This window comes from Curcuma longa, chromosome 8 (assembly GCF_044706935.1).
Source record: "Curcuma longa cultivar G26 ecotype Majalengka, Jawa Barat chromosome 8, ITB_CL_G26_1.1, whole genome shotgun sequence".
NCBI lineage: Eukaryota > Viridiplantae > Streptophyta > Magnoliopsida > Zingiberales > Zingiberaceae > Curcuma > Curcuma longa.
The window spans coordinates 8,250,755-8,276,435 of record NC_133868.1 but is presented as its reverse complement, the minus strand read 5'-3'; the positions used below and the strand labels follow the sequence as shown (position 1 = coordinate 8,276,435).

Sequence of the window (25,681 nt, the reverse complement as noted above, 5' to 3'; positions counted from 1 at the left end):
TAATTAATTTAAATTTATACGGACTATTTCTGCGCCCACCAACATATGCGCGCATGGGTGAGTGCAAAATGCGGGTAGATATTAATCGGTGCGAAAAGTGGTGCGCTTTCAAGTTGAATTTCGATGTGCGGCAGGGCGACGAGAGCAATTTCCGCCAGCAGAAACCCTCGGTCCTCGTCGCTTCTCCGTTCGCTCACTGCGATTCTGAGGTCTCCCGGAAATGAGTCCGGTTATGGGTGGCGGAGGAAGCACGAAGGAGGGCGGCTCCGAGGTGTTCGACATCACCCCCCATAAGATCGCCGTCTGCCACCTCGTTCAACTTTTCGCTCAGCCACCTTTGCACTGCACTCGCCAGTCCATCTCCGAACACCAGCGCCTCGGTCTCTTCCTCTTTTCGCTCACTAGGGTTCGATCTCAAACACCCTTCTTTTCAGTGTCTTCCGTTTAATGCGCGGTACTTATCTTTGCTGGTACCCTTTCAGTCAATAGGTTTTGGTTCGAAGCCCCTCCTAGTTTTATCAATCTTTCAGTTGGGCTGTTTTCTTACTTCATATATTTGTTGAACTTCCAAAATCTGTTTTTTTTTTGTTCGCCAGTGAATTTAAATTTTGCCAAGTACTCGCTTTTATTGTCATTGTGGTGCATTTCTACACCTTCACACTTCTTGCGGATGAGCAAAGCATTTGATATTGAACAATGCTTTTCTTACGTAGTAATGCTCTATTTACTTGTTTCTAGTACCTTGCAGAAGCATTTGATTAGCCTGCTATTTTACTCTCGTCTTTGATATGCTGAAGTTCTAGTTCTTAGCAACCATAGACTGCTAACTCATACTGTACTTATTTTATTGAAGTCTTGCGAGGGTTTCTTTGAACCTACACTGGACGAATTTATGAACCAGCTGAAGGCTGTTGATCATATGGGTTGGCTTAGTACGGATCTGATTGCCAACCTTTCGGCACTATCCTCACCAGATGATCTATTTAATTTTTTTGATAAGCTGCGAGGTAAATAACCTGGTTTATCTATTCACGTTTGTATTCATGACTTGGAGTATTCAGGTTGGATACTAATAAAAATTATGACTTCTCTTATAAATTTGATCAGGTGTACTTTCCGGTCCTGAAGGATCTTCCATGGAAGATGAACAGATCTATTTGGATCCAAATGGTCACTTGGGGATCTTTCTGCGGTGTTGCATCCTGGCCTTTAATATGCTATCTTTTGAGGTGCTTCAAATTTTTATTATTCTGCTATATACTTAACCTTTAAACATGCTCATTGAGGATGAACCTTTTTTATTGTCTTCCTGATGGATTAGTGTGTAACATGACAAAATGATTGGTTAAAATTACTGCCAAACTTTTTTGTATTTATTTTGGGATTCATGTTGTATAGTTGCCTTCTTCTGAAGCTGGTATTTTGGAGCTTTCTTTAGTGTGTGAGAAGAATATATTTTCTGTCTATGTAAGTCCTAGCAATAATAGCTGAAACTGAAGGAATTCCAATTATATTCAGCATAAACCCTCCTATTGTTGTGTCAGCATTTTCCAACTTTCTTTACAAGGATTTGTGAAGTTTAAATAAGCAGGAATAGAGGCTTTCTGCTGTTCCTTACTATCTTACCTGATGAGCATCATTGCCATTATCATTATGTTGTGTTTGTTACGCCCCAATATAATCTAACAATGAGAATCATATCATTTGTACAAAATTCATCATTTTGAGCTACATCATAACCCTTTTCTGCATCAAATAAAGAAGTCAAATCAATTATCTATCTATCTATCTATAATTCTCGCATCCTTTGTTGCTTCACTAATACTTGTTGAGCATAGGTCTTCTCACAATAGTTCTTGCTAAAAAGTAAATAATTGTAGTATATTTGTGACATTCTAACTGGATCTTCTCAAGAATAAGACGAAGCATAGACACAAATTTAAGAGTATAGGAAGCAACTAAAGGGGCATAAAAATATTGAAGGGAGAAAGTGCATAATGAATCAAGATCAGTATATAGTATAAATAAGAGTGCAAATTACTACATAAAATATAAGGAATGCGCATTGGAGGTATTATTCACTTGAATCTGCATTCCATACTACCAATCTCATAGCTTTATCTAGTGACACTCCTACTCAAACAAGAGCTTCAAAGAACCTACGTTAATATTCAGGACCCATGTTGAGTTCAGGTTTATACACAATAACTGAGTGACCTATGGAGAAATTCTCTCACTCCCTCAGGGTGGTGTATACACTTGCAGCGTGTGCCACATGTTCACACAATGAACCTAACAATTGGCATGTCTCATGTCTATATGGAAACTCAAATATCGTAAAGGTACCATCACACTATGAATTATCAGTATCACAATCTGCATCAAGTGGTCGAGTCCAATCAGATTATTTTGATGTGGGTGACAAAAAGTTTAAAGGTCATCTTATGATATCGATGTGTTTCTTAATTAAGCAGTTGTAGTAACTTGATAGAAAATTGCATGTTTAGTAATGGTTCGACAGACATTGAGATGACAAATTGCATGTTTAGTAGTGGCTCAACATACACTGAGGTGACAAATTTGATTTTGATGTGTCTAGTTTCTCACTATTCACTGCCCTTTAGCTACACCACTGATCCTAACAACCAATATTGATTCTTCACATTGTGGGGCAAAATGAGTGTTTGGGCATGCTAAACAGGTACATACAATATTGATAAACAATAAGGAAAATAGAGTTAAATAGACTTCTATATTAAGAATATTGGGTAATAAGTTCAATTGCATTGAATAAGTATGGCTGCTATCAAGTTTCAAAGCCAAAAATGTCATATAGTAAGAGTCACTAAATAATTACTGGATCAACTTGTCAAGGAATCTTGAATACAATTTACATTATACTTATCCCTCCACCACCATAGCTGATGATGTGGGCTGAAAATGCCTAACAAATTGATCAGTTTTTTTTCTTTCTTTTTTACAACCCCAAAGTTATGCTTGCCATTTTTCAGCTTGTTTCCCTGAAGTTCCTTGTTTGTCAAAGTTTATTTACTTCATTTATATTATAGGAAGTTATATAATAAATGCTCACATATTGTTCTTCTGTTATATGGTTTTTAGGGAGTTTGCCATCTTTGGACAAATTTAGCAGCATACTGTAACTCAAATGGTTCTATGGATGAATTGGCTGAAGAGAACGATTTTGATGAATCAGAAAACCATGAACTGCAAGAGTATCCAGAACTTGATTGTGAGCCTGCTGAGCTTGATGAATATAGCCTAGAAAACACTGCACAAGCTTCAGAAAATTTGCTAAATGTTAGGGCAAAGTTACTTTCTAGTTTTCCTGAAGGTCTGTGATATAGCAGTATGATGTTTTCATACATTTTGCAGTACTTAATTTTAACAAGGTGGTTGATTCTAAGAGTAATTTGCATCTGGATAGCCACATTTTGATTTCCATTTCACCTTTATGGTATTTTTTAGTCGGCATTTTGGTATGTGCAACTGGGAGGATATTATTTTCGTAGTTTAAACAAAATTCTAACTTTCTCATTTTAGCTGACTGGACTAACTACAAAATCTATTGGTCATTTTAAACCTATCAGTGCCATCTTGACTTATTTTCTCGGGTTTTGTCAGCTTTTTAAGCTATTTCTAGTTATTCTTGGATAATAATTTGACTTATGATGTCTTATGTTTGTTTATAAAAAGTTACTTCTGTCTTGATCTGATTTCTCTCATCAATTTAAATTGAATTTGGCTCAGTAAAAGACCGTATCAATGTAATTTCCAGATAACCAGACTTCTTTTGATCTGAAGATGAAGCATGTTGATGTTACTGCACAAAGTGGTGGGCTTATTCCTTTGTTGCATAATTTCAGACGGGATGATAGTTTAGGAATCCTTCGATCGAGGTGGCAAATAGAAGGCTACCTGAATGTTCAAGCTGATTTGCTTGAGAAGTGAGTATTGATTAATTTGTCTTGCAAAACTGTTGTTTGTTGTTACATCTTTTCCTTGCCAGGAATGCGACCTCATTTCCCTTGAATTCACTTGCGGCTACTCTAAAGCAGTTACAAAAGCTTGCTCCAGAACTTCATCGTGTAAGTTGAGGGCCTATTGGATGCAAATTTTCATAGTAAGTAGGCATTGATTGGATGGTTCTTGCATCAGTACACTCTTAACCCTTCAATATTTGTAGGTGCATTACTTGCAATACTTAAATGCTCTTTATCATGATGATTATGTCGCTGCTTTAGACAACCTGCACTGCTACTTTGACAACAGGTATAGATTTGTATTGGATATGTGCCTTTTGAGTTTTGACTTTTGGTTGAATCTAGAGTTGGAGTAAATTCTTCATGGAGTAGTTATAATAATTTGAAATTATGTTAATGATTCATCCTCATGTTTGTTTACATGAGAGTAGATGTTGATTTACCTTAGCACACAGGAAAGCATGGAAAAGGCCGGGATAGTGCACAAGGCTCTATCATTCCTCTGGAAAGGCTTCGTATACACTTTAGAGATTTGAGATTTTGATATTTGTTCCCACCTGAAAGTCGGAAATCTTTGAAGTTTTATTCGACTGAAGAATTAGGTTCATGATCAGATCTTTTGTTGGTATCATGTTTTCTAGAAGAATAGCATAGCTAAATAGTGGGACAAACTCTATCCCTGTTTGTCCTATTGAATGAGATACTATTTTTTTTTTACTTAGAAACTAACCGTCTGCACATTATTATATCGTTTTCAAGCCTCCTGATTTTTGTTTTGTTTTTGTGTAATGTGCCATATAGATATTTCTACAGTCAAGAACCATCAAAAGCTATTTCTTGGTTTCAGTTATTCTTACCAAATGAAGTATTTCCCCTTAACAATGGATCTTTGATTGATACTGTCTCATCATAGTGCCAAATTATTTCCACTGTCAAGTTTTTATTTTTCATTTTCCATTTTCTTCTGAAAGTTAAGTAAACAGATAATATTTTAAACTCAATTTTTCTTGCAGTTGTTAAACCCTCATCCTTGTATTCTTAATATTTTATGTTGTCTTTATGTGCATGCTTCATTTTATCAATTTAACATGTGTATTCTGTTTTTACAAATTTGTCCAACAGATTTTCCCTTCATTAATTCCTTCTCAGTAATTCTTCATGTAATGGGAATCACTTTTGGTTAAGTTTCATGAATTATATTCTTAATGTGTATTACTATTAACCAATATTTTACAATGGTAAAAGGGCAGCCCAGTGCACGAAGCTCCCGCCATGCGGGGTCCGGGGAAAGGATCCATTGTACGCAGCCTTACCTTGCCTTTGGCAAGAGGCTGTTTCCAGGATTTGAACCCGTGACCTCTAGGTCACATGGCAGCAACCTTACCGTTGCGCCAAGGCTCCCCTTCACCAATATTTTACAATGGTAACTTTGAAAATAAGAGGCCCTGTTTTCTGACTGGATACTTGAACCCCTAAAGTGCAGGGATGGAAGGACTTTTTAACAGATCAGCTGCTCCATCCTCTGAATTTGAGGTTGGGAAATATGAAACTGCTTTGCTATGTCTGGGCTCGCTGCATAGTCATTTTGGCCATCCTAAGAAAGCTTTGGAGGTAATCTCTTTTAAACCATCATCCTTTTCTTCTCTCTTTTTCCTCTCCATTGAGATTGTAAATTTCTAGATGGCGCCATTAGTTTATGGGTTGAGTATTGTTTGTTGTCATTAGATACATATTTTCTAATATTTTGCAGCTGCATGAAGAGCCCCATTGATTATTTTCTTTGAGCTATTGTTTGACTAAATTGTGATATAATGCATGAGCAGCATTGCTGAGTATCTGCTGGTCGTCTCATTTTTACATCTATTTAATGGCATTGAAGCTTTTTTTTCTTGGACTTTAGAGTATGGAAGGATATTCAATCACCCAATTTTTTGTCTTAAATTGTTTCCGAAATGTCAGATAACTGTTCAATGTGGCATATTTGACTAGCTACGCTGTGATTTTGGCTTAATAGTACCTTCTTTAGCATATAGTGATTTCAAAAGTTCTCTATTCTTCAAAAGTTCTCTATTCTGCAATTAGTTCAGCTTGTTTGACTCCTAATAGTTCTAGTTTTCTCTTCTTGTCAGGCTCTAACTGAAGCAGTAAGGGTCTCACAACAGGTATGTTGTGGTTGATTTACTTTAATTGAGGAGTTACATCTTATTTAAACTTAATGTCATTGTTTTTTTACTGGACATCATTCTTCTTATAACAAATGATCAGTTTATTTAACGACTTCCCAACATTGGTATTTTGCATCCAATTTTTTTTTTCTCTATAAGCTTCTTTTTATGCTCAAGATAAATATATTTTGTATGTGAGCTTAAAAAATTGTTGATTTGGTGAATTCGTTTTAGATTTCTTGGCTTCTATTCCAAACTGTTGTAATGAGTTAAAATGGTAAAAGGGTTATTACTGGTAGTGATATTTAAGGAGACGTCTACTTGAGGGGAAGGGAGCTCTGTAGAGGGAAAGGAAAGGGGAAAAGCATCAGTTATCTTATCTACTCTGGTAGAAGAAGACACAGTAAAATCAAGGGAAGGAGCGTTTGGAGCTTCTTTCCCCACTTTTCGCTCCATCTAAAAGTGGATGGAAGAAGGGAGGATGAGTGGAAAAGAGTTGAAAACACTGGATTTAACTCTCCACGTCTTGGGGTTGATAAAATGAAAGAGGTTGTTTTGTCAATTTTTATCTCATTTTCTCTTCTTTCCTTTTTCAAGTAGGCAAACCTTCTCCTCTTTTCACCGCCACTTTTCCTTTCTTTCCCTGCTTTGTTCACTCAAGTAGACACACCTTATGATTATTAATCTAGATTTGTGTAATAATTGTGTAGATCATGATTTGGCCTACAACCCTTGTTGCAGAGACATGCATCTGTCACTGAGTTTGGATGCAAACTTGTTGACTGTTTGATATGCATAACAAATGAAAACAACTGTACGGGGTCCATGGTGGCATAGTTTGAAAAGATTTCACTGCTTCAAGCCTTTAGCAATAAATCCTTATAAAAAATCTTTTCATAAGATATTATCCTTCTGTCTATTTGTGAGTCCTTGCTTGAGTGCCTATACATTTCAACTGATTCTGAATGTACTAAATGTTGTAGAACAATGACGATGCATGCCTTGCTTACACATTGGCAGCTATATGCAAACTATTATCTGAAGTAGGAGTTTCAAATATGACTGGAATTATTGGTTCCCCATATTTTCTGGGAACTTCTACTGGTCTTGCTACACCATTATCCACCCAGAAACAATTGCTTGTGCTTCTTAAGAGATCGCTTGGGAGGGCTAATCATCTAAAGCTCACAAATCTGTTAGCCTTCAATCGGCTCGCCATGGCAAAATTTGATCTTAAGGTTAGTTTAGTCATGTTATTTCTGCACTCCCGATTTTTAAAAATAATGTCAATCTTTGTTACTGTAAATTTTTTTTATTTCTTCAATTATTGAATGTTTCTTCTTAGAACATAATGGTCCTAGAATTCCTGGAGAGTTCATTCTTAACCATTTCCATTTATTGAATGGCAATCTGATTTTTAAATTTTGTTCTACCCCCAACAATGTTGAGAACCATTTTTGTTCCTGATCTTTCTTGTTCTTGTGTTTCTGGAATGTGTTATGGATGTGCTATCAAAAGAATATTAAAAGGTAGTTTCTTTTAGATTTGATATACTGTTTAAGATTAAATAAAGAACGCCCTTATGGATGTTCAGCCTGCATTTATGTCAGTGTTAGTTTTATTAATTTTCCTCTTTGTATTCCACAAATCCTATCAATGTTGATAATACTGTGGGCATACATATTTCTACAGAAGATGTTATGTTTCCTGAAAGCTTAGAAAACAAAATCAAATCTGAGAACAGCTAAGGATGAGGGTTCGTGACCAAATGTTTTTTGAATATTTAAAAATTAATCACAATTGCCTTAGAAAGGCTAAACTTAAACTCTTCTAATTATGTCACTGTATCCAGTAAGACTTCATGGTTAAAGTGTAGAAATCACCTAGGCCATCTCTCATGGGTGGATTACTTGGATCGCATTTACTTAACACGCTGTATTTGAAGATGGTGTAGTTATACTGTTCGTATGTGAATATATAGTAACTTTAACTAGCTGTCTGCAGCATCTTTTGTTTTATTCTCTATTAACACTAGTGAGAGATGGAATTTGAACTAGCCTTGCATAAAGTTCTTGGAGGAAAGATTTATATAGTCTTCCATAAAGTGAAGAAGTCACCTAGGCCACCTTTCATGTGTGGAATACTTGGATCCCCATACTTACCCCAAGTGTTGAGGTGGGAGTAAAGAAGCCCAATATCTTCCATTAACTGACTTGTTTTGTTCTTTAACTCACTGTATCTGAAGATGATGTGGTTATATTTGTTATATGCAAATATATAGTAACTTTAGCTAGCTTTACTGCAGCAACTTCATCTTGTTCATGAATAAATTGTATTTGTTTTCTTCTCTATTAACACTTGTGGGAGGCATGGAATTTGAAGTAGCCTTGCATAAAGTTAATGGAGGGAAGATTTATGTAGCCGACTGCAAACAGTTGGAACTAACTTGGCTTCTTATTGTTGTACAAGCAGCCAAGTATACAGAATTTTGTTGTTACTATCCATGTTTGTCCTTTATGCTGGACAAAAGAATCATCTTGTCTGTAATCTGTATGTTCCCTAATGACTGAAAATTTCTGGCATCTTTATTTTTTCAGCATGTGAAGAAACCATTGATCTCTTTTGGTCCCAAAGCTTCTATGAAGCTTAAAACATGCCCAATAAGTGTCTGCAAGGTAAGGAAACAATTCTTTATTCATTACACTTATTTTCTCCTAATTTAAATATGATTTCTCCATTGAAGCTCTGATACTGACATTCCTGCTGCCTGTCATCTCTACAGGAGCTAAGGTTAAGTTCCAAAGTGTTAAGTGAATTTGGAGCAGATGGGATTTTGCAACTAAATGACACTGGTGCTTTTAGCACTTCATGGCTTAAGAACCTGCTAACTGTTGATACTCCATGGCTTAAGTCACATATGTCCAGGAGCTTATCAGCTAATGATTTTGATGTGTTTCAGTTTCATGCACAGCCCAGTCCTATACCTGGGTCTGTCTTGCAATTAGCTGGTGCGTCTTATTTGCTTAGGTCCACAGCATGGGAATACTATGGCAGGTAATTCTAGTACTTCATGAATGGACTTAGATGGAGTGTTTCGGTACATCCTTTGCATGTTTTTTGACCAGGATTTACTATCATTATTTATGATTTAGCTGCAAATATTACTTTCTTTTAAGGATGCACAAAGATCCATGTAGCCAATTCTAAACAGTTGAATGGTCATGTAGCAAATAAGCCTGTTTCTTACCTTGATGAATCAAGTAACGTATATGCATTTTGTTAATGCAATACTTATCTTAAAAGGTCTGGCCATAGTGATCAAGGTTGTACTAAGTTAATGTGTCATAATGATAAAAAAAAATCTATTATTGGAAATTGTGTAAAGCATTGTGCTGACTGCTGGCCCCATCTACTATTAAAAAGAATTGAGCCTTCCATGGAGCTAGCTGGTCATTGACTCACGAATATGGTGAATCTATTAGACTTTGTTGCTGTTGTTGTTTGCTTACTTTTTTGCAATTGAGGTGTACTATTAACTTTTTAATTCTGGTTAGTCTTATCACTATTGTCAATCTATATATCTTCTGCAATATGATGCTCGACCTTTATTTATACACTAAAGAGAATTTTCTGTCATCTAGCAGCTGTAATCCTACATGACTACTACTAGGAGTTAAACTTGATAGCAGCATTAACTTTATGTAGCTCATTTTATTTCTATTTTTTTTTTCTTAAGCTCTCCATTGGTTCGGATGAATGCTTTGGTTTATGCAACGTGCTTTGCTGATGCTGCAAGGTATCTTACTAGGCTGAATGTCTTGGTGACATCTTTTTTATTGTAAACGGATGAATTATCTAAACTTATATACTTGATTTTGCTGTTAGTTCATCAGAGTTATCACTAGCGTATGCAAAGCTTATACAGCATTTGAGTGTATTCAAAGGATATACTGGTAATTATCTACTCACCCTAAACGTCATGTGACTGTATTCTCCAGTCTTTCTTATTTACTTGACTGAGATGTTTTAAGTGAACTAATTTTCTTTCTTCCTATTATATGATAAATTGATGTATTTGAGATATTTCTGATGCAGCACCAATTTTTTTCCCTCATCTGCATTAATTTCTGTATTATGAAACATTTTATCAGTTACTCTCATTTCCTTTCAGAGGCATTTAATGCACTGAAGCTTGCAGAAAAGAAATTTTCTTCTTCATCAAATCAACACATCCAGATTCTTAAGCTACAGCTTCTTCATGAGCGAGCTTTACACAGGTATGTTGTTGAATTTTTCTTCATTGCCTCCAGCTGGCTAATTGGAAGATCATGTACTGTAAGATTCCAGATATCTCATTCTGATTGGACCTGATCCAGGGGGAATTTGAAGGCTGCTCAGCAAATTTGTGATAAGTTTGGAGTTCTAGCTTCATCTATTTCTGGAGTGGATATGGACCTTAAGACAGAGGCTGGTCTTCGAAATGCACGAACTTTACTTGCAGCAAATCAGTTTAGCCAAGTATCTCATCCTCACTATTTTTACTTTTATTTATATTTATCTGGTTTCTTGGTTGAGGGTTGAGGCAAGAAATTTGTGCAAATTCTAATTGCCGCAAGGCAACTTTGGATTAATTTCAATTGATACTTTCTACTTTACTAGCATACCATACTGAAGTACAGGCTCATATTTAGATATTTACACACAGGAAAATGTGTTAATCAATTCATATTTAGTTTAGTCCAATTTAATAGGCTTATAGGTTTGTTGGTGGATCATGGACACAAATAGTGCCATCATTATTTCTGGTTATTAATTTACTTAATCGCATTTGATAGTTATGCTTGAATTGCTGAAATAAATAAATCCGCCATGTATATACATCTAATAAATAGTTCTAATTAGGCAGCTGCAGTTGCAAGCAATCTGTTCTCCACATGCTACAAGTTTAACATGCAGGTTGAGAATGCCACTGTTCTTCTTTTGCTTGCTGAAATTCATAAGGTAAAAAGACACATGACCAATTGATTTCTTTCTGAATTCCCCCATAGTGTACTTATCTTCTCCCCTTTTGATTATGTCAGAAAGCTGGTGACACCGTCCTTGGGCTGCCTTATGCATTAGCAAGTTTATCATTCTGCAAAATATTTAATTTAGATCTACTTAAAGCATCAGCCACCATCATACTTGCTGAATTATGGCTTGCTCTCGGATCAAGTCATGCAAAGAAAGCATTGTCCCTCGTTCATCTTGCTCTTCCAATGATTCTAGGTCATGGAGGGCTTGAGCTGCGTGCACGAGCCAACATTGCACTAGCAAAATGTCTTCTGTCTGACCCAAGCTTCTCGAGTGAGTATGCATGATCCTATACATCTGCATTGTTATATTGTGACAGCATCATTGGCAGATTTCCTGTATGCATGACTTCTGAAATTTAAACCTTCATACCTAATTTGAAATTATGTCCTGATTTCTGATCGCATTCATATTCTCCATTTTGCTTCATTCAGTTTCGGAAGACCCTGATTCAGTGCTGGATCCTCTAAGCCAAGCTTCTGAAGAACTGCAAATTCTGGAGGTGTGTTGTATGATGCATGTCTATCTCACTAATGTTAGTATAGTTGCTATCATATCTCACGTTGTTGCACTACGTCAGAATTCAGAAATGTTATCTTTTGCCAGTTCAAATTTGATTTTGTGCTTGTTACAAGTGCATTGTTTTGCAGTACCACGAAATGGCTGCCGAGGCTTTCTATTTGATGGCCATCGTATATGACAAACTTGGAAGACTAGATGAGAGAGAAGAGTCAGCATCTTCTTTCAGAAAGCATCTGCTCGCACTCGAAAATCCAGAAGATGAAGAGGATTTGTGAACTCGTAGGATTGTGCCATCATGGCTTGACAAACTAAGAATCGGGGAGATTAAATCATCTGGAACAACAGTTGCTGGTGGGTATTACCTACTACATAGACGTAGTTGAGTTTTTTTCTAACTGTCTGATCAATTATATTACATGATGTTGAGGGAGGTGGTTCTAATGTCAGCATAAACAGGTAGGTCATTCCTTTTTCATCAGATAGAAGTTTACATTATGCGATGGTGTCATCTTTGTGCCTTCTCTTGCAGCTATTCTCTGCCTTGTAGTTTACCGTTCGTTCATAGAATATTTTACTAAATTGGTACATAATAAGATCTTCAGAATGAAGGCATCATGACAAGGGGAATTTTGTAATATAAGAGAGAACTATGAAGGAAATCCAATTAAAAAATCACTAACAAATTTGGACAACAACAAAATTAAACACACTCATATGTTTCCTGCACTTTCCTTGGGACAGTTATAAGACCGGCATGGCGATGCCAACGAGAGCTTCCTTAAAGAAACGCACAAATTATGGACAAAGACAATGACAAACTACCAATAGAATAGGACGCAAAACAAAAAGTTATTATCGAATGCATTTATGACAGGAATTTCCTTTTCCTCTACCCACTTAAAATGTCATCTCAAAACATGACTCTTGTCTAGATATTTTCATCGGCATATATTTTACTTAACCAAAGTTTTAAGTGTTATCTATTTCACGTGTTTAATTTCATAATATTAACAAAAATATGTATCACATTTTTGTTATACCCTTCCCCTTCTATCTATATAATTATTTTTAATTTCATAATATTAACAAAAATATGTATAACATTTTTGTTATACCCTTCCCTTCTATCTATATAATTATTTTGTAGATTTACACGTGTCTTTATTTTTTTTTAATTAAAAAATTTATTGTTTTAATTTATACTATCTAATTCATATGTGTGCATTAATATATTGATTTTAATTTTAGACAAAATAAGCTGATGAATTTATACTATTTGGAAATTCAAAATTTTGATATTTTTCGAATCAAAGGATCCTAAGAATTCGATATTGATTAGGAAGTATCATTTTCTTAGGCCCTAAATGAGTTTGTGATAAATTTTCTCAAGTCTATATAAATTTAAAAATTAATCACTCTCAATTTATACTATCGAATTCAAATATGAAAATATTAATATACATTGATTTTGATTGAAAATGATTCAAAGTTTGCTAAGTCTATTAATCAATTTTATTTGAATATATTATAAACTGACGGATAGATATAGAGAATTCTAAATTATTTCAAATTTAAATTAATATATTTTTTTATATATTTATGTTTTAGATGTGATACTATAAATTGAAAATAATAAATATTTTAAATTTAAAAAATTTTATTACAAATTTATTATAAAATTTAGAATAATAATATTTTATGACTTTCTTTTTTGAAAAAATTAAATTTTTAAATGATATAGGTGTATGAATTATTCTAAATTAATTTAAATTAACATAAATATATTTCTAAAAGTCCCCGTTTCTTTCGTATTCGATATTATAATTTGAAAGTAATAAATTTTTGAACGGATCGGATAAAAATTCAGAGATGTATTAAATAATTATGTCGGAAAAGAAGAAATAATATAATATATATATATATATATTTTTTTTTGAATTATAAAAGTTAAGTACGCGGAATAAATAATATTGATACATACTCCTCCTGCAGTTCAGTAAAATACTCTTATTCTGATTATTGCTCGTGCTGTAATAATTAAAAGTTTAAAAGATTGAAACTCCACACTGTCCCTCACTGCGCACTGCAATTAACACGACGAACCCACCAGAAGTCGGACGCCGACGCGGGGTAAAAAAGGAAGCTCACAAACTTCGCTACGCGACCATTCGATTCGTTCACGGTTTACTCCTCTTCGTGGCGGAGGGCCCGGAGGAGCTCCGCCTCGGCCTCGCCGCCAGCTATGAGGAGGCGGCGGAAGAGCGGGACGGGGCAGGGGATGCGGAGCACGCCACGCTGCTCGTAGCCGTACTCCCTGGCCGACCGGCGGAGCAGCGCCGCGAAGACCGGGCGGCTCAGCAGCTCCGCCGGCACCTCGAACCGCTCCATCTCCTCCCCCACGCACACCGGAACGTGCCCCTCCGTCGCCGCCGCCTCTTCCCCCGCCGACGCCTCGCACTGCTTCGAGGAGGAGGAGAAGTCGGCCACCCGCGCCGGCCGCCACAGCGACGGCCTCATCGTATCGCTTCGACGGTTCAGATCGCTCAGCGGCTCGCGCGGCTCGAATCGGCCACCGCTACGCCCCGTCGACTCCGCCCGTGTCCTACCTTTATTTATAGCCGAATTAATCGAATATTTCAAATATAAAAAAACTATTTTGCAAAAACAAATAAATATAAAATAAAATAAAATAAAGCGAAAAACTAAGTGGCAGGCACTGAATTAGCCGAACGGTACTTTTCTGGACTTGTTAGGCTTTCTCAGTCTGTGGTGGGCCCTCTGCCTCGCTAACCACCGAAGTGGTAGGCAGCTTGGTGTGGTGGGAAACGTACGGAAAATTAGCACCACATGCAGCGTTATTCGATTAAAAAAACGTGGAAAGCGCTGTCTACTACGTGGCGAGCGATAATTGGTAATTAGTTATTTTTAATTACACCTAATCATTGAAATAGATGTGTTTATCACCTGAAATCATCCCATCGATCCATTCCACCGTCCACGTCTTAAAATTTTTAATATTTTTTGTTATCTCGTTGAAAATGAAGAAATAATCTTATATATAACAAATATATATATATAATTAAAAAAATTATTGTGCATCACGGGCGTAACTTAACCTTGGCTTGCGTGTGCTGCACATGAAGTCTTTTTTGTGTCGGATTCCGGTAAATCCGGTGCGACGTGACGAGGCGCCGTCGAGACAAATGCTTTAATTTTTAACGGTCGTGGAGATCTATTGGATCGTCTGCCTCCGTTATTTGCGTATCTTAGTTTGTCGCTTGCATGGGCCATGCACGTGAACGCGCACGCGTGTCTTCCATCGTGTCCGTCAAATAGCCGGCCAAACATATCGTATGCGATTGAAGCTCCTTGAAATTAAACTACTTTTCCGAAGAGTTTAATTTGTTCGAGGCATGTGTGATTAAAATTGTTTCTTCTTTTCCTTTTATGATAGCATAAACTGAATTAACCTTGAATATACACAATATAAATACTTTCAGTTATCTAGATCCACACTACATACGAACAAACTAATAATGGCAAAGAGACTCTTGCATTGATTTTAATCAAGATTTATCATATTTAACATCATAAATAAATCGATAACAAAATATAATATTTTAAAATTTATCATATTCATTAGTATTATTATTATAATGATTAATCTTTCCATTTATTATTTAGACTTATATAAATAAATCTTTTGACTATAAGAATAAAATATCTAGAAACAATATACTCTCTCTTCTTCTGTCTCGTGTTGTGTTACAAACAATGGTTAAGGTGAGTTGATAATTTCTCCAAAAATAATTAATTTCATTGTGAGTTTAAATAGTTATTTTTTGTTGTTCAGCAGAAGGTGTTGCAAATGCAAAGAGCTGGCGATCCAAATCTCTCCGGATGCCATGATTGCCTGATAATTAATTTGTTAATCACTAATTTGACCATCGTTAAGTGCTGATTAATCATGCGATCCAGCAGGCGTTGTGTATATCCGTAGGGAGCAATTCTGACATTAATTAACAAATTAAATGTCATTGTAACATCATTTAAAGAAATGATATTCTACTTTAATGTTCAGTAGTATAGCAATAACTTATATTTAGAAATGACTAGGAATTAATGTTTTCCTTCACTTCTTTTTCACATATAATTTTTGAATTTCAAGTGTTAATATTTTATCAACATTTCTATGATTAAATGTTTTCATTGTAACGTAAACAATTGATTGCATTGTATTATCCTTAAATGAGTAATATGACTAGAATGTCCAATTAACTTAAACACATGAGGTTCTCCACAATAGTACTACTTGTAATAATTTGAAATAAATTCATTTTTAAATATATGCACTTTCACAGTATCTTTATATATTACAGAAAGCTACATTTCTACATTTATAATGATTATATGGATACTGTAATTAATCACCATTCATACACTCGGATGATGCTTAATATATAAATTATACAAACTCTTCAACTTCATCAAACTATTCTTCAATAATAAATTTATTTTCTAATATATTGTACATCTAAGTTTTATTCATATACATATTAACTTAATGAGAAAAAAATTACAATATTATATTATTAAATGTGTAAAGCTAAACATAAATATATATAATTATAACATAAACTTATTTAAAACGTAATACCACTTAAATTAAATAAGATATTTGAACTTTAAAATTAAAAATATCACTAATAGAGTAGATTACAAACAGACAAAGAAAGTGCTCAGAATATGAAATATACTTGAATATAATAAAATAACAATACAAAATTAACATCAATCATATTACATAATATATTAAATATAATAATTAATTATTTCAATATGCAATCTATTTGTGCACCTCATTTCTTGACCAAGACTATATGTGTGCCCATTTAATTACAAATAATTTTTTAAAAATTGGAGATACAAAGTATCAATCTCCTTTCCTCTCGCATGCTAAGTGGGTCTACCATCTGAGCTACATCCCCTTTTATAGATTCATAATTTTTATCGTATTAAGTTACATCAGGGCATTCATAACAGACCAGCATGTGTTGGAAGAAAGGTCTAGTGATTAACTGATGGAGGTAGTGTCTCCCTATATCCATCCTGCTATTTTTCTTGAGGCGCAATAATTTCATTTGCCATCCAAATCCTAATCAGATCTACAGCTGCTTCACAAAAACTATGGTTCTTGGAGAACAGTGAGCAAAAGGCAAATAAAGCACTGCTTCAAAATGGGCACAGGTAGATATATAGATACTGGTAGCTCCAATAATTCTACGAGCTTGTGCTTCGACTCGTCTAAATTGTACTTTGGTTTTAATTGGGTTAATGTTTTTTCCCCCTGATCTGTCATCTGCATCCAACAGATCTAGATAGATAATTACTTTCTTCAAAGAGACTGAGGTATCGCGAATTTTCTTCAGTTTCTCCACATCCTCCTCCTCATCATGATCCCCTTCCAATTAACCAGGGATATCTATATGATATATGTGTTAAATTCGATGAAATTCATATATATCTCCATAATAATACGATATTGTCCATTTTGGACACACGCTCTTATGGTTTTATTTTTGGGTTATACAAAAAAGGCCTCGTACCAATTAGATATTTTCCATCTTATAATCCCAGGATCTTTTCCATATATTTCCAATGTGGGACTTTAATTGTTATCCCAACAATCTACTCCTCAAACAAAGGACCACTGGGAGCCCCTCTTTAACGGTCTCAACATACCCATTATTGGTATAGATTCCAACGGACCTGCCCCCTTTACGGTCCCAACGGATCCCTTATTGGTACAGATCCACCCCTTAACGGTCTCAACTGACCTCTTATTAGGAGCCCCCACTATATGGACCTGTTCTGATACCACTGTTAGGTCCGATGGAATCCATATATATCTCCACAACGGTACGATATTGTCCACTTTGAGTCCACGCTTTCATGATTTTATTTTTGGATTATACCTAAAAGGCTTCATACCAATTAGATATTTTTCATCTTATAATATCATGATCTTTTTCATATATTTCCAATATAAAACTTTCATTATTACCCCAACAAACAATATGATCGAGAATTTTTCCCTTTATTTTTGTAATGGAGTGAGACTAGAAGATGATGCCGTACATCATTTATTATATATAGATCATATAAGTGGGGATATTTTTAAGTGGGGATCTAATACATATATGGGATAGATAACAGACGCACGCGCGTAAGAAGACCTCACGCTCGCTCATTATTTGATACGCATTTTTTTAATTTCCTCAATAAAGAGTTATATATATATTTCTATGATTAAGGGCAGAAGGTAGCCCTGTAGTTGGAGCCCCCCGGGCAGGTGAAAGTGCTGGTCGTGTCATCCTTCGGGTAGCTATACGCTTTCGGGCAACGTGCCTTAAAGAATCTCGAATAGTCCGTGGGCCCACAGTTGCCCGAGTTGCAGCAGTACTGGTCCGTCCTGAACACGGTGCATGCGTTGTTACATCCCCCAGCCGTCCTCAGTTCCGCCGGGCACTGCCCGACGATGTCGGCAGCGCACCGGACGCCCCCACACCCCCCGGTGGTGGGGCTGAAGTCCAGCCCCACGTTGTAACCATCGATGTTGGAGATGTCGAAGAAGTCGAGGTTCTGCCATTGGTTGAGCGAGAATTCACCCAGCGTGTTGGGCGGCGACCCGTATCCCTGGCACTGCAGCACCCCGCCGCAGTCGCCTGTCTGGCAGCGGCCACGGCCACTGCCGTCGAAGGAGCAGCCGGTGCGGGCCCAGATGCGGCCGCCAGTCGAACCGCCGTTGATGTTGATGGTCCAGGACTGGCCAGGGTTTAGCTGGTTGCCGCCACCGGCGCGGGGGCCGGTGGTGGCCCACGCGGCCCAGACAGTGAAGGAGCAGCGGTTGACGATCTGGAAGGTGGCAGCATTCAGGGAAAGAGGGAGGAGAAAGAAGAAGAGGAAGAAACAGAGCACTAAGCCGGTTGATGTAGCCATGAGTATATTTACTCAATTAGTTGTGGAGATTCAAGAGGAAGAGTTGGGAGCATTTATAGAGGGATATATCAGGGATGGTGATGTGCATGATGAGATATCTAGGAGAAATAGTTTGTCCACTCTTTGTGGAAAAATGTGTGACTTATTTGTATGCGCATGCGCAAGTCTTCCCGACGACCATTAATATTTTTATGCGCATGCACAAATTAAAGACATTTATAATTGAATTGCTCATCGATGGTGTCCTTTTAGTTTGTTCGGGCTCTTCTAAACGCTCCTTAAATCAGGATTATAGTGGAATGCTAGTTAACCGAAGTCTGATTACCTGTGATAAAAAGTATGATAGGGTTGACTGGCTCTGTCACTATGATCACTCCGGTACTTAAATCAGAATCAAGACATATAGGCAAGAAAAGCTAGCAGAAGTACGAGAGAGAAAAAAAGACAAAAACAAATAGACAACTTAACGGAGAAGAGTTGCCTTCGCGTGCAAGAAGAAAAATACCATACCTCTTGTTTACCCTTGCCGATTGTTATATTGCTATCAAAAAGGAATCTTCACGTGGATATCATCAGAGGGACGACAACCTCGGAGCCGCAGCTTTGAGGATGCCCCTGTGGGATAGCACACGTCTGTCTACTCTCCTTTTAAAAGGCAATGAATGCATGGGAAACAAAGATTGAGGGAATCTCCAAGTTAACTACCATGTACTCACCTACTATCCATTTGTGGAGAAATAATTAAGAGAACGAAGAGGTGATAGCCATTGAAAAAAATCTCCATGGATGGCGCTTATCTGCTTAATCGTCTAGAGCTGAAGCTGAGTATGGATTTGAGCGAAAACCTAAGATGCGTTTGTCGAACTGATCAGATGGGTTGTCCTTAAAAGGCACTAAGTGATCGAGGAACAGATTCAAATTAATGACTTTCTCAAGCCCAAGGGGCTTGTATCTGCATGAAAATTAGGTGTTTGGAGTTGTGGATCTTACTTAATTAGTCCTTGGGGATGCTGACCCTCATCTGGTGCTTGAGGATACTAGACCCTTTCAGTGCTAGGAGAATGTTGTCATGTTTAGTGTTCGGGTATGTCACAGGTACTTAAGAAGTACTTGGCATTGAGTTTGGTTGGTCGAGAGATTGATCACTCAAGAAATAATCCAAATATCATCATTTATGGTTTTTCTTAGACTTTCTTCTTATGCATGGTTTGATCTTTTCTTCTCTCTTTTGAGTCGAGCACTAGTTGTAAAAGAAAGTAGGGACCTAATATCCTTACAAAAGGAATAATTTTCACAGAAAAAATATTGCACAATTAATTTATTTTAATTCATTATCTAATTAATTTGTCCTAGATGATCCAAATAATCTAAATCAAGTAGAACAACTTGACCAACCATGCAAATAGTACTACAATCCAATCTGTTGGTCGGCCTGTGTTGGACTGGTTGGGTCACCTGATTAATCGACCTGTTTAAATGCTTGATTTAAGTAGCGAAGATAAAATAATTTAATGTGTTGTTAGTAAATGAAATAAATAATAAATAGTTATCAAGTAATTAATGATTATTTTGTAATTAATTTCGTAATTAGAATAATTATTAAATATAAATTTATAGGAAATAGAGTTATTATTTCTATGAAATAAAAGTATGCAAAATTCACAGAAAAAAAAAGAAACTAACAATTATTTCCATGAATCAAAATCACTAACTTTTACCCTAGCGGTCATAGAAATAAGAATGTGTTTAGAGTTTATTTATGGGATGAATATTTTAGAGATCAATTTCTAAGTATTTATAAATTATATCTGGTAGATAAATCAGAGGGTGAAGTTGGGACACTTAAATCAAGTGAAAAAGATGCTTTTACTAGGTTATAATTTATCTGTTTATCCTGTTCGATCAGTCTTACCCTTAAATTTCTTATTTTTTTCCAAATTCTCCTAAAATTTTAAAAAGAATCACATTTTTAAAAAATAATCTCTTTTCTATTTATTTAAACTTTATTATTATTATTTTTAATTAAAAGGTCGACCCTTTTTACTATAAAAAAATTAAAAGGCCGGCCAAACCTGGACTAGACCTGGGCATTAATGGCCTATTAGGCCGGGGCACATTCCAGGCCACAAAAGCTGATATCACAGGTCGTATATGATCACAATGTCATGCTTGACTTGGCAGTCCAATTAAACCGGTCTTTCGGTCCCACCCCAGTAAGTCAACCCAACAAACAAACCCCCTAGCTAATCTATGAATAAATGGACAGGAGTAGGAAAAAGAAAGGAGAGAAGAATAGGAAAATAAAGAGAAGCTATGATATCAATGGTGATTTAATTAATGATCATAACACGTACAAGAGTGAGGAGACCTCACGTTGAATTCAGCACACTATTTTGTATTCACCATGCATGATTGTAGAAACGTGTCCAGTAGATCCTTGTAAAACTTATCGTCTTAATCTTATAGTAACTATGAGCTTAATATTGCCAATATTGGCAGTGATGCCATCATTGCCAATATTGCTATCATTGCCATGCATGATTATAGGATCGAGTCCAGGGCAGAAGGTGACTCTGTAGTTGGTGCCGCCGGGGCAGGTGAACGTGCTGGTCGCGTCGTCCTGCGGGTAGCTGTAGGCGTCCGCGCACCGCGTCTTAAAAAACCTCGAATAATTCGTGGGCCCGCACGACCCAGTAGTGGTGCAGCAGTACTGCGCCGTCTCGAACACGGTGCAGGGGTTGTTGCAGCCCCCCGGCGCCCTCAGCTGCGCCGGGCACTCCCCCACGATGTTGGCGGAGCACCGGATCCCTCGGCACCCGCCGCTGGAGGGGCTGAAGTCTATCCCCACGTTGTACCCGTCCACGTTGGAGATGTCGAAGAAGTCGAGGTTTTGGAACTGGTTGAGGGAGAACTCGGCGAGGGTGTTGGGTGGCCGGCCGAAGCCCTGGCACTGCAGTACCCCACCGCAGTCTCCGGTCTGGCAGTTGCCGCGGCCGCTGCCGTCGAAGGAGCAGCCGGTGCGGGCCCAGATGCGGCTGCTGGTGGTGCTTGTGTTGACGTTGATTGTCCAGGACTGGCTCGGGTTGAGCTGGTTACCGCCGCCTGTCCGGGGGCCGGTGGAAGCCCACGCGGCCCAGACGGTGAAGGAACAGTTGTTGACGATCTGGAAGATGGCGGCGTTAATAGCGAGAGGGAGGAGGAAGAGGAAGAAACAGAGCACTGCGGTGGTCGATGTAGTCATGATGGACTAAATTTTCTAATTAATGCTCAAGCTTGTGGGAAATCATGGGGGAAGTGGGAATTTAATTGGGATGATACAGTCAATTAATCTAATTATTTATTAATTAAGTAACGGATCAAATTTAAAGAAATTAGTGTAGAAAAATAAGTATGCAATAACCTTCACACACAAAAAGTACGAAAAGACCTCGGGCAAACAAGATTTACTTGCGAAAATGCTTAATTAAATGTGTAAATAGAAATTCCAAAGGCGTATGGATTGGAGACTTGTGGAAAGAAACAGATTTGTGGACAATAAGAGAAACCGTGACGACCACGCTTGGCTAGATATTTATAAGGGATGACAGTACTCATCCTTTTATTGTAGCAAATGATATATTTTTAATAGCCACAGTGAAAATAGTTCTGCGGCGTCCCGAACACGGTGCATGGGTCGTTGCAGTCCCCCGGTGTTGTCAATTCCACCGGGCACTCCCCCACGATGTTGGCGGAGCACCGGATCCCACGGCATCCGCCAATGGAGGGCCGTGGCTGAAGTCTATCCCCACGTTTGTAGCCGTCCACGTTGGAGATGTCGAAGAAGTCAAGGTCGTTGAACTGGTCGAGGGCGAATCCGGCGAGAGGTGTTGGACGGTCGGTCGTAGTCATGGCATTGCTGCACCACGCCGCAGTCGTCGCCGGTCTGACAGTTGTCTGATCCACTGACGTTGAAGTAGTGGCGTTGACGTTGATTGTCTTGGACTGGCCCGGGTAGAGCTGGATGCCACCGCCTGCGCAGGGTCCCGTAGTGGTCGTCCATGCGGGCCAGACGGTGAAGGACTAGCTGTTGACGATCTGGAAGGTGGTGGGCCATGGAGAGGAGGAGCAAGAGGTTTTGCTAGTGTCCGCGTATCATATATTCTGTCCGCAAAAGATATGTTCATGTATGAGTTTATGCAGAGTCCGATTATGTCGGTTCAAACCCGTAATATTACAATTTCTATCACTTAAATAGTTTTCAAATATTAGTGTTTATTTATTTTAAATTTTAATTTATGATAATATACTTTGAAAACAGATTGTTTATTATTTATATTTCAAATGAATCAAATATTTGTGTGAGCAATTAATATATAATTCATTGAATATATATATATATATATATATATATATATATATATATATTCAAATTTTATTATTATGATTTATTCATAAACAAAATTTATTTAATATATTTATTAATAACATTTATTAAATCAATAAAAGCTTAATCGTAAGATATTAAGTTAATTAAACCAATTAAATAAATTTTAAAATATAAAGGTAATTTTGAATAATTAAATAAATTTAATTTAAGAGTTTCCATATTATTCGAATAAATTAAATTTAAGTCAGAGTTAAATTAAATTTATAATGTATATTTCATTAACTTATTCATTTTAAGCTCGGTGGTGGCATATATAGGTACAAGATCAATATTTAATATTATCTTCACTTGACTCATTTACAATATCTATTGGATCTCTTAGTTTAAAAAGTCGATTGCGAAAGCATGGATCATCTAGAAGGAGAGCTTGAAGAGGAAGAAGGGTTAATGATGGATTGATAGTCATGAAATATCCTTTTACTTAGAGGTATGTTCAGTATCTAATGTATCTGTCTATATCTTATTATGGAGTCGACGATACTTATCCATTTGGGATGAAAGAAATCTTTTTTTTTTGTGGCATTGGAGAGGAAGAAATTGAGCATTGTGGAAAGGTTAATGCAGCGAGTATATATGTACTCTTAATTATCTGTGTAAAGTGGGGAATTAATCCATTCGAGCAAGGGATCAGAATTGAATTGGTCAAGAAAGGCTTGCATGGATATATCCCATACGCACTAACGTTGTTTAATACATGCACGGGGATAAGATATATATACAATATAATTTAATTTCTAAGGAGAGATAATTAATATTCATCCTGTTGTCTCTGTGAACAAATGTTAAATGATAGGATTGCCACATCATATGTAGATCAGCCTCATCGCAATTTTCTTGTGATTTTGTTCTCTTAATCCGCATGCAAGACTTTTTTCTTCTATGCATTCAATGCATGTCATTATGACCTCACTGAGACATTTTCGTACACGGGAAGTTTAGCGCCATGAACAATGGTTTGTCGACTTTTTGATTTTCTAGACTAAACTAAATTAATAAGTTAGTCAGACATCCACATATTAATATGTTAACATTATAATAAATATTGAAAGGTATTATAACACTTATACGTAGATACGTGTTCGATTTTTTTTAAACTCAGTTAATATAGATGAATATATTAATTTATTTAATATAAAATAAATAAATGGGTGAATTGTAGGAATGTCAATATTAAAATAAATAGAAGTATCTATTAATAAATTTTTTTTAATATGATAGATATATGACACGTGATTTATATATTTTTAAAGATATGATGTATATTAACTTTTAAACCAATACGGATGCTTTAAAATAAGTGATCTTACTTGCTTGCAAGGCATGAAAGCTAGGAAATTTGTTGAGTCGTTAAATTAAGTTGATTGAATGGCCAGGATTGGATAAGGCTATTTAAAAATAAATTAATTAATTAAAATGGTCAGGGGTGATAAAAAGACATTTATGCGACTATATATTGTTAATGACTAATTGTTGTGTGCTATTAATGGAATAAATAATAGTTTAACTGCCAACGTAACCCTAGCTCGTTAATTGTTTTGAGAAACAGAAGAAGTGTTTATCATATTTATGTAAATCTGATAATTATTTATTAATGGATAACAGGTACAGGCGTGAAATTATCTTACCACACTCTTTGTTTTATTCTCAATGACTATAGAAACGTACGTATCGAATTAGATCCTTGTAAATCTTATTGTCTTATATATAGTAATTATATACGGACTTAATATATATATGATCTCATGCACCACGTCGATCAAGGGCAGAAGGTGACTCTGTAGTTGGTGCCGCCGGGGCAGGTGAACGTGCTGGTCGCGTCGTCCTGCGGGTAGCTATAGGCGTCCGGGCACCGCGTCTTAAAGAACTCTGACAAAGGCGTCGGCCCACAGGGTCCATTGGTGCAGCAGTACTCCTGCGTCCCGAACACTGTGCAGGGGTTGTTGCAGCCCCCCGGCGCCCTCAGCTGCGCCGGGCACTCCCCCACGATGTTGGCGGAGCACCGGATCCCTCGGCACCCGCCGCTGGTGGGGCTGAAGTCTATCCCCACGTTGTACCCGTCCACGTTGGAGATGTCGAAGAAGTCGAGGTTTTGAAACTGGTTGAGGGAGAACTCGGCGAGGGTGTTGGGCGGCCGGCCGTAGCCCTGACACTGCAGTACCCCGCCGCAGTCTCCAGTCTGGCAGTTGCCGCGGCCGCTGCCGTCGAAGGAGCAGCCGGTGCGGGCCCAGATGCGTCCGCCGGTGGTGCCGGCGTTGATGTTGATGGTCCAGGACTGGTCGGAGTTGAGCCGGTTACCGCCGCCTGCTCGGGGGCCGGTGGTGGCCCATGCGGCCCAGACGGTGAAGGAGCATCTGTTGACGATCTGGAAGGTGGCGGCGTTAATGGAGAGGGGGAGGAGGAAGAGGAAGAAACAGAGCGCGGCGTTGGTTGATGTAGCCATGATTCAAGCTTGTGGGGATTCATGGGGGAAGCAAGGGAATTTATAGAGATGGTAA

The 25,681-nt window shown here is 37.3% G+C and overlaps 5 protein-coding genes across 7 annotated transcripts; 1 reads left to right on the top strand and 4 right to left on the bottom strand.

The window, feature by feature from the left end:
* The first annotated feature begins 143 nt into the window (after positions 1 to 143).
* LOC141833242 (anaphase-promoting complex subunit 5) lies at positions 144 to 12,312 on the top strand. 3 transcript variants are annotated; one of them, XM_074720641.1, is made up of 20 exons: positions 144 to 406; positions 854 to 1,007; positions 1,108 to 1,229; positions 3,121 to 3,250; positions 3,797 to 3,965; positions 4,028 to 4,106; positions 4,205 to 4,290; positions 5,480 to 5,612; positions 6,131 to 6,163; positions 7,150 to 7,404; positions 8,764 to 8,841; positions 8,949 to 9,220; positions 9,903 to 9,962; positions 10,052 to 10,119; positions 10,338 to 10,443; positions 10,543 to 10,684; positions 11,069 to 11,167; positions 11,248 to 11,512; positions 11,674 to 11,774; positions 11,890 to 12,312. In XM_074720641.1, the coding sequence occupies exons 1-20, from the start codon at positions 221 to 223 to the stop codon at positions 12,034 to 12,036; spliced, it is 2,685 nt and encodes an 894-aa protein (XP_074576742.1). In that variant the 5' UTR covers positions 144 to 220; the 3' UTR covers positions 12,037 to 12,312. The 3 variants fall into 3 exon arrangements, with proteins under 3 accessions (XP_074576742.1, XP_074576741.1, XP_074576740.1); XM_074720640.1 differs by having other exon boundaries at positions 3,121 to 3,352; positions 11,674 to 11,741; XM_074720639.1 differs by having other exon boundaries at positions 3,121 to 3,352.
* Positions 12,313 to 13,753: 1,441 nt separating this feature from the next.
* LOC141834177 (auxin-responsive protein SAUR72-like) lies at positions 13,754 to 14,331 on the bottom strand. Its single transcript, XM_074721627.1, has one exon. The coding sequence runs from the start codon at positions 14,276 to 14,278 to the stop codon at positions 13,946 to 13,948; it is 333 nt and encodes a 110-aa protein (XP_074577728.1). The 5' UTR covers positions 14,279 to 14,331; the 3' UTR covers positions 13,754 to 13,945.
* Positions 14,332 to 17,900: 3,569 nt separating this feature from the next.
* On the bottom strand, positions 17,901 to 18,760 carry LOC141833249 (protein P21-like). Its single transcript, XM_074720646.1, has one exon. The coding sequence runs from the start codon at positions 18,758 to 18,760 to the stop codon at positions 18,071 to 18,073; it is 690 nt and encodes a 229-aa protein (XP_074576747.1). The 3' UTR covers positions 17,901 to 18,070.
* Positions 18,761 to 21,074: 2,314 nt separating this feature from the next.
* LOC141833222 (protein P21-like) lies at positions 21,075 to 22,031 on the bottom strand. The gene has a single exon (XM_074720608.1). The coding sequence runs from the start codon at positions 21,999 to 22,001 to the stop codon at positions 21,207 to 21,209; it is 795 nt and encodes a 264-aa protein (XP_074576709.1). The 5' UTR covers positions 22,002 to 22,031; the 3' UTR covers positions 21,075 to 21,206.
* Positions 22,032 to 24,791: 2,760 nt separating this feature from the next.
* On the bottom strand, positions 24,792 to 25,626 carry LOC141833302 (protein P21-like). The gene has a single exon (XM_074720706.1). The coding sequence runs from the start codon at positions 25,624 to 25,626 to the stop codon at positions 24,943 to 24,945; it is 684 nt and encodes a 227-aa protein (XP_074576807.1). The 3' UTR covers positions 24,792 to 24,942.
* Between the last annotated feature and the right edge of the window lie 55 nt (positions 25,627 to 25,681).